This window comes from Chiloscyllium plagiosum, chromosome 12, assembly GCF_004010195.1.
Source record: "Chiloscyllium plagiosum isolate BGI_BamShark_2017 chromosome 12, ASM401019v2, whole genome shotgun sequence".
Lineage (NCBI taxonomy): Eukaryota > Metazoa > Chordata > Chondrichthyes > Orectolobiformes > Hemiscylliidae > Chiloscyllium > Chiloscyllium plagiosum.
In genome coordinates this window covers 45,855,501-45,869,964 of record NC_057721.1, presented here as the reverse complement: position 1 = coordinate 45,869,964, position 14,464 = coordinate 45,855,501, and the positions used below count along the sequence as shown (strand labels likewise).

The window sequence follows — 14,464 nt, the reverse complement described above, 5'->3', positions numbered from 1 at the left end:
CTCACAAAAAGTGATATTGGATGTCACTTTTGAAGAACAGGAATTTTCAAAATGTACTTTTAAATCAAGTAACGCTAATGGCTTTGGTTTAGATGACAAAAAATGTTGGCTGCACCTTTTCTTTCATTGTAATGGGGAATATTTAGATAAATACCTTTGTAAGCTTGGAAGTTGCCAGACACACAGGTTGTGATGTCAGTATACGAGAATAGATGCCTTCGCCATTTTCACAGAATCCTTACAGTATGGAAAGAGGCCATTCAGCCAATCAAGTCCACACCGATCCTCCAAAGAGCATCCCACCCAGACCCAAACCCAGCCTTCCACCCTATCCCCGTAACTTACATTTCCCATGGCTAATCCACCTAGCCTGCACATCCCTGGATACTCTGGGCAATTTTATCATAGCCAATCCACCTAACCTGCATATCTTTGGTCTGTGAGAGGAACTCCAAAGAGACAATCACTCGAGGGTGGAATCGAATCTGGACCGCTAACGCTGTGAGGCAGCCGTGCCAACCACTGAGCCACCATGCTGCCAAATCATTCCATTTTTAAACCAAACTATTTTCATGTACCACATTTAAAAAAAAGAGAAGCCAGGGTTATCCATACACACCAAAATACTTCTGGTGTAATGAACAATTTTGACAGAGGACAGCAGGACCTAATGTGGGTCCACATCAACAGTGAAGACTGATGATGAACGACTGAACCAATTCTCCCCATAAATGCAGAAGGTTGGGTTCCTCAGAGTTTAGGAAGTGAACCTGGGGCTCCCATCAGGGTAATGGTATTAATGGGAAGAAAGACGTCAAGTGCAGGGCTGAGAGTGGGGTTGAGTAGATCCGTAACTGTAGAAGTATCATGACGAAAGGAGGGCCGAAGGCTAAATAATTGCCAAGTTGAAAGTGAGTTGAGGGAGAGTTTTTGTTCCGGGACTGACAGAATAGGAAGTGGGATTTGGGGGGAGATGAAAGTAAGAGTGAAGAGGGACATGACAATGTGCAGAGAAAGTCTTTGCCAAGATTCAAGTGACTGAAATATAGAGGCCGTGTGAAATGGCAAATTCAAGGGATTGGTTGTGATGGGAAGCTTATGAAAAGGAACTCCTTAAAGGATAGAAAAGAAGTGAACTCAAACAGAGGAGGTAGGCTTAAAGAAGTTGGAGGTTGGACTTACTAAGCATGAGAAATAGTAGATACTGAGGGAAGGAGGCAATGAAGAATCTAAGTATGGTATTTAGGTGGATGGTACAGAATGAAGATTTGAATGAGACACATAGAGCTGCAACAAGGTGAGATGCTCAAGAGAGAAGAAAATGTCAGGAGGCTGTGCAGTTTAAAGAGGTTGCATCGCCATGAAGCTCAAAAGTGAACCCACTGAAGACTTTGGTGAAGATTTGAGTCATTCCACAAATAAAACCTTGGGGCTGGGGCAGCAACTCGGTCAATAAGTGGCAGTCAGAGTGGAGAAGGAATGTGGACTTGCTGCCTCATCCACTGCCATTCCTCGTACAAGCATGCCTGACTTCAGAGAGGATTGTGAAGGGAAATAAAGAAGTCCGGTATCTTATTTTGTTTTTAAAGAGTAATTTGTTCATCTCCATTCTTATAATGTTCCCCCCGACCCCGACCAAAAATTCATCTTTTTGAATTTCTTCTGGTCTGAGCGAGACCGAAAGCAGCATGCTGGGAGCAGCCTGACTCAGCCATCTCTGCAACTGTGATCCCACCTGGTCTAGACCATCGTGGCACCTTCACCATTCAGTAGGATGCCCATGAGTGTGCCACAGCCAGACACCTGGAATATTGGGAAGTAGGAGGACCTGGGAATGAAAGCTGAGGAATACTTAAGTTCCACTAGAGATTTAAGAAGTAACTGGTCTCTGGAACCCAAACAAAACAGGTAAGAGAGCCTATGCAGGCTCTGAGAGAGGTTCAACTGATACACCACAGGATCTTACAAATTCTTTCACAGCTGTCTGGGCCAGCATTTGCTGTCCATACTGAACTACCCTTGAGATGGTGAACAAATGGGAAGTATCCCCAGCCCATATTTGTAACACTTGGTTTTGCATGAGAGGAATAATAAGATTGTCAAAACTCGCCATTAATAAACTGCACCGTCCAAAGAACATTGTACACAGAAATCTATAAGTTTCTGTTCAACTGGAGAGAAGGAGGAAGTGAACAGGAAGGATAAAAGCAAAGGAACGAGGTAGGAGGGGGGAGGGGAAAGAGGCAAAGATGATGAGGGTGGGAATCTTTCTGGGAATTGGAAATTTGAGTGTGTCGGTCACACCCATTGTGATTGGCCCTATTGCAGGAGGCTTGCTCCCAGACATTAGTGGCGAACACACCCATCCCTGAGAGTCACACAGCTCCCGGAGTGAAATGATTCCAAAGCTGGCTGGGGCTTGCCTGTGAAGCACTTCCCCAACCCCCACCAATGCCTCACCCTCCCCAGTTTCGATACTTTTGGAACTAGTCAAAGAGATCGTGAGAAAAATGATCGACCTTTGGGCACATCTTTCAGCTCTCTCTCCACTGCTGCACAGCAGTAGGTGCTGGCATGTGAGCTGCAGTTCCGGGATTTCCCCGGGACCGATGCATATCTTGATGAAACAAAATTCCCAGACGCTGGAAATTTCCAGATTGCATCGTTTTACGGCTTTTCCCGAATGACCTCAGAAAGCACACCCTACCCCACCCCCCCAAAAAAAAACTCAAGCCTTACCATTGGTTGGACGGAAAGGAGAAACGAAAGGACGAAGCACATAAGCTGCTTGCGGCTGGGAGTGTACCCACAAAATAAAACCGAGCAAGCTTTCCCTCTGCCAGTAATCTCTCTGCAATCATCGGTGTGTCTGAGAGAAGCGTCGGGGATTCTGATCGAGTTTCACTTTCACTACTGAATTCTCAGTAAGTGTTGTTCATGATTCGGCTTGAAACGGAATGTTTCGGCTGTTCATAGCCAATTATTTCTTAAAGCTTGTGTGTATTTTAATGTGCGTGGATTACGAGGCATTTGTACCGAGCAGAGCGACAGAGATAGACAAAGCAATCAGAAGGGAACGGGGGGGGAGCTGAAAACTTGAAGTACATTCAAGTTGTAGTTATCTGCTGGAGACGGATTGCCCCCATAAGGGTGTGAAATTTAACCAATTTTAGTCTGTTTTCATACGTCAGCCCTGCAATGAATCAGTCTGATAAATCATTGTTGCCTTCTCCCCCCCCCATTGCCGGAACATCCTTCCTCAGATAAGAAGACCAAAACTGCACACAGTAATCCAGGTGTAGTCTTCCCAGGGCCCTGTAAAATTGCAATAAGACATCCCTGCTCCTGTATTCAAATCTTCTCATATAAAAGCCAACATACCATCTGCCTTCCTCACTGCTAGCTCAAATGAAATTTATTAGGACTTTGTCCAGGAAACCTTCAACTAACATTCACTTATAAATGTAAGATGTATCCAAAGCCCCTTAATGTTTAGTTGGCTTTGCTTATGAAACTGAAAATCAATCACTAGTCCTGACAGTTCACATGGCATTAATAATTTTCTAACATTATGGATGTATATTTATCTATTCGTTTCAGATTATCCATCTATTTAACGAAACAGACATCATCCTTGGTTTTGTGCTGTCACTGACTTTAAAACAAAATGGACAGGATTTTTAAACGTGCAGGAAAAAATCTGGAGAAACTGGGGAAACAAAGCTTGGAAAGGATAGTTCAAGATTTGCAGCACTCCACGCAACCAGAGAATGATGCATCAAATGACAGCGAACACAAAGTTGATGACAAGTTTCAGTCAAAACCTCTAGGAAGGAAACTGGAAATAATTGGAAAGCATAGACTGGAAAAGTTAACAAAACAATTTGTGCGACAAACAAATGTCACTGAATTGTTCAATGGTGGGCATGAAAGTGATGATGACGTGTCAGACAATGTCATTGACAGTAGCTGCCAGGGTGAGCTTACTGCAACAGAGCCAGGAGTCGGTGAGTATTTTGCCTTCATGCCTCGTTACACTTCTGTCAATTAAAACTCTGCAGTAAAAATGCTGAGAAAACAAGGATTGAATCATTTTTGAAATGCTTTCTGAAGTTGGTCTGCTATAGGAAGGGGTCTTTCTAGAAACCGAGAACACACAGATAAAAAACTCTTGAATCTCAACAATTTAGATTCCCTACAGTATGGAAACAGGCCCTTTGGCCAAACAAGTCCACACTGACCCTTCGAAGAGTAACCCACCCAGACCCATTCCCCTACCCTATATATGCCCCTGACTAATGTGCCTAACACTATGGGCAATTTAGCTTGGCCAGTTCACCTGACCTGCACATCTTTGGACTGTGGGAGGAAACCAGAGCACCCGGAGGAATCCCTTGCAGACACAGGGATAATGTGCAAATTCCACACAGACAGTTGCCTGAGGCAGAACCAAACCCAGGCCCCTGGTGCTGTGAGGCAGCAGTGCTAACCACTGAGCTACCATGCTGCCCAATTTATTGAAGGTCCATGTGATAATTCAGGTTTCCGAGGCAGATGCCCATGCGGCATCCTACAGGGCTTACTTTATTATTCACTCCTGGAACTTTGGCATTGCTGGCTAATTGCCATTGAATGTGGTGCTAGGCACCTCTCAGTATCCCAATGACACTTCACTGGCAAAACATCCAATGTAAGATCTGAGGGAAACTCCCCTGCTGTGGGACTGAGGTTCTGCCCCAAATATGGTTCCATAGAAACTGCAGCACAGGATAATACCTGATGTAACTTACCCGCTTCATTAGCCTTGTTTTGCCTTATTCCTCAGCCCACCTGATATAGGAGCAGCGTTCTGAAAGCTTGTGATTTCAAATAAACTTGCTGGACTGTAACCTGATGTCAGGTGACTTCTGACCATGTCTACCCTAGTCCAACACTAGCACCTTCACATCATTGTTCCTAATGGTTATGACAGAAGTATGTGGGTCAGTAAGCTCAAAATCTTTAACTGCTTCATATTCTTTTAAGCATGGTTCACAATGTGAACCAATGCTTCTTCAGGGACATATTAAAGCACCTCCTGTTTTGAGTATTAAATAGCATCAACTTTACGAATAACTCATGTTTGTTGATTACTGAGCCTGATATACGTCTTTATTCATCAGCAGAAATTCAAAATGAAGATGCAGCAGATGAAATCAAGAAAAAGCTTAAGGATGTATTTCAGCAAGGAAACGTTCTGTTTCATGTCAGGACATTGACCGTTTGTGGCTACAGGAGTGCTGGGAAAACAACTCTGCTGCGCAGATTACTGAATGAATCATTTCGGGAGGATGAGCCCATAACTGATGGAATACGGATTGGACAAATAGATATTAAAAACTGGGAGAGAAAGTTAGGTAAGTAATTATTCAGTTAGAGTCTATCACAGGTTTGAATTCCCTCACTAGTCAGACTGAACCAAAATGAAATGTAGGGTATTGCAACATGGTAATTTGATAAATAATCTAGTTGTTATAGGTCTGAGTAGAAAATAAGTGGGTAGAAACTATCATGTTAAGAACATGTGTGAAAGTTGCATGCTGTTTTGTTTTTGTGGTGACTCAATGCAGTGTTATTCCCCCTCTTGAGTTAACTCTATGGATGAGATCTTTCTCTTGGGCAACAGTATCACTGTAAGCATAGGGAAATATGACTTGCTCCACCTGGTTGTTGGTAAGTTAACCAGCTGGGGTTCCTTGATCCTGCTGTATCATGCAGTAAACATATAGTTGATCTGACCATGACCTCAAATCTACTTCCCCACCTGTTTCTCTGAACCATTGGCTTTCCTATAGTTAATTATCTATTTGATACTGTCTTTAAAATATTCAGTGATTCAAGCTCCACTGCCTTTGAGGTAATTAATTCCAAAATCCTTGAGAGAAGGCATTCTTCCTCATTTCCATATTAACTTGCTGACACCTTGTCACAAGATGGGCAGGTTGGGAGGAAGGGGGGCTGTGTCTGTGAAATAGTGAGGAAATGTGGGAGGCAGAATGAATCTAGCATTCCTACCACCTCTGACATCTTACTAACTGCAGAAAGACCATCAGTGAACCCTGATTTTATTTTCCACCAGAGCCTTTTGATATGTCACCTCATCAAATGCTTTCTGGAAATCTAAGTACAGTACATCCACTGGTACCCCTTAATCCAAAGCACATATTACTTCTTCAAAGAACTCTAATAAATTGTTTAAGCTTGAATTCCCTTTCAAAAATCATGGTAATTCTGCCTGATTATTTTGAATGCTTTGAAGTGTCTTGCTATAACATCTTTAATTATGATTTCTAATATTTTCCCTGGGGAAACATGTAGTTTCCTGCTTTCTGTCTTCCTGATTTGATTTATTTATTGTCACGTGTATCTTGTTACAAAATATAGTGAAATGTGTTGCATAGTGTCACTGTTCTCTGACGCTATCTTAATCACAGAAAAATAAACCAAAACATAGAATATAAAGGCAGAAAAAGGAAGAAGTAAAGGAGTCTTCATCTTTACAGTCCTTCTTGTTAAGGGCTCTATCGTGGACCATGGTCATGAGTCCCCTTTGCTGAGCTGTCGCAAGAACAAAAGTCCTCTCTACTTGGTGCCATCTCACCATTACCAAGGCCCTTTTGGGTAAGAGAGCTACATTCACTGAATCATAGAATTTCTACATTGTGGAAGCAGGCCTTTCAGTCCATCCTGACCCTCCGAACAGCATCGCACCCAAACCTACCTTATCCCTGTAACCCTGCATACCCATGGCCAATGCACATCTTTGGACTATGGGAAGAGCTCAGAGCACCCGGTGCAAACTCCACACAGACAGTCATCCAAAAGTGAAATCAAACCCAGGTCCCTGGTGCTGTGAGGCAGCAGTGCTAACCACTGAGCCACGGCACCATCCTAATTAGATTTCCCATCTAATGCAACCTTCCCTGAGTCTAAAGAATTCTGGAAGTTACACATCAAATATCTCACTAGCCACTTCTCCTGTTGCCCTAGGATGAAGTCAACCAAACGTTTAGTTTTGTCACTTTTTTTTTGTAACCTCTAGTCTTATCTGTTGATATTTTCTTAGAGTTGTACTCTGTATCCCTTCCTGTCACGGTGGGTTTTTCATTACCAATATTAATACCTCTCTCTCTTGCCTTGTCTCTGCTCTTCTACTTACCACATTTGAACAACTTGGATCTCCTGCCCCGACTGTTGTGTTTAAAATTCTTTGTCTACTTCTCTAGTTCTAAGGCTCACTGGAATGAAGGCTCCAGCATGGTTTAGGAGTAGACCATTCCAGTGGTATAGTCCTGACCTTCCCCTGTTCTATTGTTTGAACCCCACAAACTTCTCCCACACCTGTCTTTGAGCCATGTATTCATTTCTCTAATCTAATTTGCTCTATGCCAATTTTCACATGGCTCAGGTGATAATCCAGATATTATGTTTGAGATTCTGCTCCGTACCTATCTCCTCATAGTGACTATGCAGAACCTCTTTCCTTGTTCTATCAATGTCATTGGTGCCAACAATGACCGGATCCTCCTCTTCTCTATCAAAGTTCTTCTTCAGGTCTGAGTAGACCTGGTATGGTATTAGATTCCCTACAGTGTGGAAACAGGCCCTTCAGCCCAACAAGTCCACACTAACCCTCCGAAGAGTAACCCACCCAAACCCATTCCCCAACCCTATATTTACCCCTGACTAATGCGCCTAACACTATAGGAAAATTAGCATGACCAATTCACTTGGCCTGCACATCTTTAGATTATGGGAGGAAACCGGAGCACCCAGAGGAAACCCACGCAGACACGGGGAGAATGTGAACTCCACACAGATTGTTGCCCGAGGCAGGGATTGAACCCGGGTCCCTGGCGCTATGAGGCAGCAGTGCTAACCACTGAGCCCCCATGGTATGGGGAAAACAACACCCCCTCTGGATTTTTGCTCTTTGCTACAGTGAAAGGTATCAATTCCCTTCACCCTACTGGCCCCTACTATTGCTATATTGCTTTTTTTCTCCGCCTATCTTGCCATAGGTCAGTTCGCTCATTCATCCTGCAGCACCTACTCTCATTCAAATAAGCTGAAAAAACCTCAAACCTGTAGGTTCATTGTAAAGGTTCAGGCTCCTGCCTATTGGGGAGCCTTCCTCATCTCAGCTGCAGCTACACTATCCTGTCACTGATCATGGATCAAATCAGAAGACCCAATCCTAAGAGGCTTGACCATTTCCTGGTGCAAAATATCCAGGTAAGTTTCCCCTTTCCTTAGGTGTCACAGTGTCTAGGACTCAACCTCCAGCTTCATCCCTGATGAAGGGCTTTTGCCTGAAACGTTGATTTTCCTGCTCCTCGGATGCTGCCTGACCTGCTGTGCTTTTCCAGCACCACTCTAATCTCCAGCATCTGCAGTACCCACTTCCACTCCAGCTCATAATACCTAAGCCAAAATTACTGCACCCAAGGATGGTTCTTACAGGTGTGTTTTCCCTGGACCACACCAACATTCAAGAGCTCCCACACCTTGCAACTCCCACACTCTGTAACCTCCTGCAGCCTCCTTTTCCTCCTCAAAGCAATGGGCAGCCTCTTATTCTCCCCAGACCCATCTTGCAGTCTCCTCTCACCGTAACTCTTGCAGTCTGCACCTTCACCTTCCCGCAGAGATATCCTGATCCTGGCCTTGGGTGAAGAGAGCTCCCAAACCTGGCCTTGCCTAAATGCAGCCCTTTGTGATGCTATCACTGCATTCATGTACTCTCCTAACTACCCACTTACAGATTGCTTCTCTCACACCAATGAGCTTATCGTCAGCAAGTGTGGTAGAGAACTGACCATTGACCATCCAAATTTGACTGATAGGTATTCAACTTCGAAGTAAAAAAGAAGATAATGATGGAAAGCTGTCTAGTAAGGACACCAGTGTGTAATCCCAGATGGCCTTATATTTGAAACATAAGCACATCTTTTTTTTTTTCTTTCCTGATGTACTTGACCTGTCCGTTCCAAATTTTGATTTCCAGAATTAGTTTTTCTTTTCTCCTTTCTTTTTTTGTGAAGAGTTCTAATTTCACGTAATTTAATATGACTTCATGTAGTGTTGCTTCTGTTGCTTTTTTTCAGATATAAACAATGCAGCCAATGTCTGAATTTAGAGATTATTTGAATGTGTAATCTCTGAACAAACCAATGTGACATTCTAAACATTAATCATTTTCCAAACACGTCCTTTCTTACATGTAAAGATAATCCGAGTGATGACCTAACGACTGCAGTTGCATCCTGTGTTTTAAATTCTGACAAACAGCCCCTTGAAGGTAAGTAAACATATATGCATTGTCTTTTACTAAAAAACTATAAAAGTGATTTTTAATGGGAAATAAACAGCATAATCAGTAACAGAATGTATTTAAGGTCTTTCCCTAAAGCAGTTTGAGCCTGAAATAAAATTTAAATTGTTTGCAGCCCTGTTCTGACTTTCTAACTAACTTTTTACTGATTGTCTTGCCGTGACTCACTGTGGAAGTGCACTGGAAATCAACCTCTATTCCCAGTCATTACAAATGTAAAAAGAATTAGGTAACTATCTGAAATCCCAATTTATCTTACTAATGAACTCCGGTTAAAAGAAAACATTCACCAGGTTTCTGTACTTAACATAAAAATTCATTACAAACAAATTGTCTTTAACCTGTGGTAATTAGGAAATATGAATTGCTAACTTAATTCTCTAAAACTTCCACTCTAGCCCTTCTTAAATTCTTCCTTCACAAACAGACAGATCGACATGGATATTAAGAGTAAAAGAAAATCAGGTAAACACAATTCAATAGCACCAGTCTGGGCTACAGGAGTTGATGAGTTGCTTTCCTTCTGTTCCTTTTAAGTACTTTGCCAACAAGACAAACTTGTTTGGATTTCAATGCTGCCTTTCATTTGCTGCTCAAAGATTTGACCTTCCGCTGTCTTTAAAAGTTATTCCTCCTTCAGCAGGGAATTTTCAGCGAGGAGACTGCAAAGCAGTTAACTATTAATGGGGACATTCTAGTACCTCAGTACAAGAAAGAAATACACAGAGAGTGATTTCTGATGCTGTCTTGTAGACTAAATGGTTCCACTACTCCTACATAAATCATAATCATCTTGTCAGCAGCCAATCAAGATGTTGTCATCAAGCAATGGTTCCCCTTAATTCAGAACCTATATCGCATGTGCTTTTGCCCTTCTAGGCTAGGAAAAATGCAAGTTTGTGTACAGCTCATAATGCACACAAGTAAACATGATTTTAAAAACTACAGCTATCTCTTTGCACTCTTTCCTTAGTTTAAACCAGTACCTTCTGGTATCTTTTAATCCATAGTCCAAAAATAAGGAAAGGAAAGAATGTGACTTTTGCACTTTTTAAAAAATCTTCTAGCTGTCTATTTCATCCTCTGTTACTGAAGAGATTAGTAGAATAAGAACTTAAATTTTATTTTTATATGACACCAATTGTCTTTACAAAACATACTGAAACAGGACATTTCCACATGATGTACACATACAATGATAAAACATAAATTGTTAATAGTAGAAAAAAGCTGACTTATTTGACCATTGAGATAAGCTACAAACATTTCTATGTTCTAAAGAACATACTCAGTATAAAACTGAAGTAATACAACACTCACTGCCCAAATGGCAATTCAGATCAGTCCGGTTTTTGACATTAGTATCACTGAGGTAGCATTATTGCCGAAGTTAAACATATCAAGAGATTGACAGCAAATAGAGGTTACAGTTGTTGTCCATAGTTTGTAATGCACATGTATTTCTTTTTCCTGACATTCTGAAGTATATTGGGTGGTGGATCCCAGAGACTTTAAGCCTACTATAATATTTGACTCCTCTTAGTCTATTATCAGATGCATCATTACATCAGCTATGCACAAAATGTGTATGTAACTCATCGATGCCTCATAATTCATTTAAAACCTCAAGCTTTCCTGTTGTGGGACAAATGTTACACTCAAAGTCAGATTGCTGAAGTAAAATATGTCTTTATTATACTTTAAACAGGTGAATGATCCAAACTCTGTGTCTCTCTCTCTGTGTCTCTCTCTCTCTCTCTCTCTGTCTGTCTCTCTCTCTGTCTGTCTCTCTATCTCTGTCACTCTCTCTCTGTCACTCTCTCTCTGTGTCTCTCTCTCTCTCTCAGATCTGAAAGCTCCATCAACTCTGAGATGAGATACAGTGAGCAAGACTATTTATACCAAAAAAACTGTCTTCAAAAACTAAATCTCAGTTTGCATCAAACTTTGTCTTTGGGAATGTTCCTACTATCTCTCCACAATACAATCTTAGAGCCAAGGAGGCCAATAGAAGATACAGAGAAAACCAGCTTGAGCTGTTTTAACCCTTGCATTCTCCACCTCATTCTCAATATTGTAATTGAGACTCTGGATGTTGTTCAAGACAAAGAATCACAGAACCCAACTTACTTTCTCCACAGATGCTGATCTTTCCAGCTTTTCCAGTTTGTATTACAGCTTGCTAAGCACAAAATAGCACAGGACAAATCCTGAGCTATGCCTTGCACATGGTTAGTTTATTGAACATAGACTATCAATATTCTGTAAGATTTTGAACTATTCAGATGTGCTCATATGAAAAAAGGCAATTGTTATGACTGAGAATCCCTTCAATCTTGTTAATTTTACACATTATTTAATGTTTCAACTTAAATCTTCATTGTATTCGACTAAATCCAATAAGAAAAGAAATATAACCAACTCTCTTGTATAATGTGCAAAAAAAATTAACAAACAGTTATTTCTGATTGGTCTCAAACCTTTAGAAACAAATCCAATGCACATCAGCAACAGTATGTGCAGTCTACAAAATGTAGTGCAGAAGTTCACCAAGTCTCTTTAGGCAGGACTTTCCAAACCCAGGACTATTATCATCTACCAGGACAAGGGCAACAGATAAATGGCCACACCACCAGCTGCAGTTCCCCTCCAAGCTACTAACCATTCTGAAGTAGAAATATTTCGCTATTTGTTCATAGTTAGTGGGTCAAAATGCTGGAACTCGCTCCCCATGACATGGTGGGTGTGCCTACACAAAATGGACTGTAGTGCTCAAGAAAGCAGCTCACCAGCACCTTTTCGAATGCAGCTGGGGATGGGCAATAAGCATGGACCCAGCTAGCAACACTCACATCCCCTAAAGCAACAAAATCAGATATGGCAAGGTAAAAGGATCGGAAATAGTGATAATTAAATAAATTGAGGGGGAGAAATGTGAGAAGAAAAGTATATTTCTGCAGTTTAATATTGTTATGCCGTGTAACTTGTGCAATATAATGTGCATTGCACCTTCAGCACAATGTTCAGTGAGCAAAGAACCAACATTGGTCTATTGTCAGAGAAAAGAGCCTTTTGTCCATATGTCATCATGTGTACAAGAGACAGTGTTTATTCCTTAGAAGTGACTTTCACTCTCAAGGCCAGCATTTATTGCCCATCTCTAACTGGCCTTGTGAAAGTGATGAGCTGCCTCTGGAACCACTGCAGTCCATATAGTGCAGGTACACCCATAGTGCTGTGCTGTTAGGAAGGGAGTTTGAGGATTTTAACACTACACCATTGAAGGAACAATGATATTGATCCAACTCTGATTTGGGTGGGGGGAGGGGCACTTTGTGGGAGCTCACAAGGGATGGTGTTCCTTTGCTCCAGTTGCCTTTTTAGATAAAAACATCTGTGGCATATTGTATGAAAATAAAAAGGTGGAATGTGCTTTGAGTCACAGGCTATTTCTTAACATCTAGGAATACAAACAGAGCAGAGTGGTACTTGTTCAGGAGGAGAACAAAAGTGTTTCGATGAAGGTATGTTAGCGGGCATGTTTCTAAAACAAAATCAGTGCAATGTTCTGTAATACACGAGTAAAATTGCAAACCTCAAGCTTGACTACCTGAAATACACTTTTGAAATGCTTTACTCATCAAAACTAAAGGCTGATATTCTCAATTAGTTACATCACTTTATTTTAAAGATTTGTGCACCCATCAATTGCCCGTGGTGGAAATTGCATGTGATTTTCCTGCATCTGTATATTTGCATATTCACTTGTGTAAGCAGGTAAACATTGTGCATCCTGTAAAAAAAAAATACAATTCTGCCTGCATTCTTCAACAATAGACTGAGAACAAATCTGTAATGAAACAATCACATTCGCTGCTGTCATCTCACTCTCCAATAACTTCACTGTATTATTCCAATATTTCTCATGATGAATTCACATTTAAACTATGACACCAGCTGGCATGGCACTAAGTGAGAGGGAAAAGACACACAACTCCCTGATTCAGGCCTCCAAGCCAGCCTGGAAGAAATCCAAAGGCAGATTGCACATTTTTCTGATGGTAAGTGCCGCCAAGCTATATAGAAACGCGATTCATATTCTCCGGAGGGTTTTTAAACTGTACTGGGACTACTTGGAATCAGTGCTATGGTAATCTTGGAAGGGTGTGGGATTAGCGGCAGGAGCAGTGATACAGTGGTACTTTGTCACCCATAAGCTATGCATGAGGCGTAGTAATAGAGTCGTAGAGATGTACAGCATGGAAACAGACCCTTCAGTCCAACTCGTCTATGCTGACCAGATATCCCAACCTAATCTCGTCCCATTTGCCAGTATTTGGCCCATATCCCTCTAAACCCTCCCTATTCATATATTCTTCCACTTGCCTTTTAAATGCTGTAATTGTACCAACCTTCACCATTTCCTCTGGCAGTTCATTCCATACATGCACCACCCTCTGCACAATAAAGTTGCCCCTTTGGTCCTTTTTATATCTCCACCCACACCACCCTAAATCTATGCCATCTAGTTCTGGACTCCCCCAATCCAGGGAAAATACCTTATCTACTTATCGTATCCGTGCCCCTCATGATTTTATCCAAGGTCAGCTGTGAATTTCGCTTTGTTAATTTTTCCGAGACACACTCCAATGTCCAGAGATTCGTGAACTCAAACAGCAAAGGCAGTAACTGTGCATATTCACTGCTGTCAGTTAGCAGCGTAGGTTAGTTTCTGTCTCTCTCTCACTGACCATGCGCCTTTTGTCTGTCTTTCTCCCTTTTAAAAATGCCATTGTTTTGATTTTTTTTTCTCCCAAAGTTCCAAAACAATGCAACAGTCTATAAAACAGCAATTGCTACTCCCTGGAATTCGAGGAAATCACCTCCAACACCTAAAATACCTCAAAAAAGGAGCAGCTCTTACAGCCACAATTGTTTTCCCATTTTCCATCTTCTGATTCTCTTCCGTGAAGAAATCAGGAAGGGTTAAACATTGGAGGATGGATGCATCATAGTAGCTTTGTGCATCTCGTGTGCTGATGTGCAAAGTGCTCAAATGCTTGTCAAGCACTAGCTGGCCTTTGAGGAGAT

The 14,464-nt window shown here is 41.6% G+C and overlaps 1 protein-coding gene across 2 annotated transcripts in view; it reads left to right on the top strand.

The window, feature by feature from the left end:
- Positions 1 to 2,797: 2,797 nt before the first annotated feature.
- Positions 2,798 to 14,464, top strand: part of LOC122555200 — a 34,010-nt gene continuing 22,343 nt past the window's right edge. The window contains exons 1-5 of one of the 2 annotated variants that reach the window (XM_043700958.1): positions 2,798 to 2,924; positions 3,601 to 4,007; positions 5,166 to 5,396; positions 9,269 to 9,340; positions 12,838 to 12,897. In XM_043700958.1, coding sequence (XP_043556893.1) covers positions 3,668 to 4,007; positions 5,166 to 5,396; positions 9,269 to 9,340; positions 12,838 to 12,897 — 703 coding nt within the window. In that variant the 5' untranslated portion in view covers positions 2,798 to 2,924; positions 3,601 to 3,667. Of the gene's footprint in view, positions 2,925 to 3,600; positions 4,008 to 5,162; positions 5,397 to 9,268; positions 9,341 to 12,837; positions 12,898 to 14,464 lie in introns of both variants that reach the window. The other variant, XM_043700957.1, reaches the window with a different exon arrangement.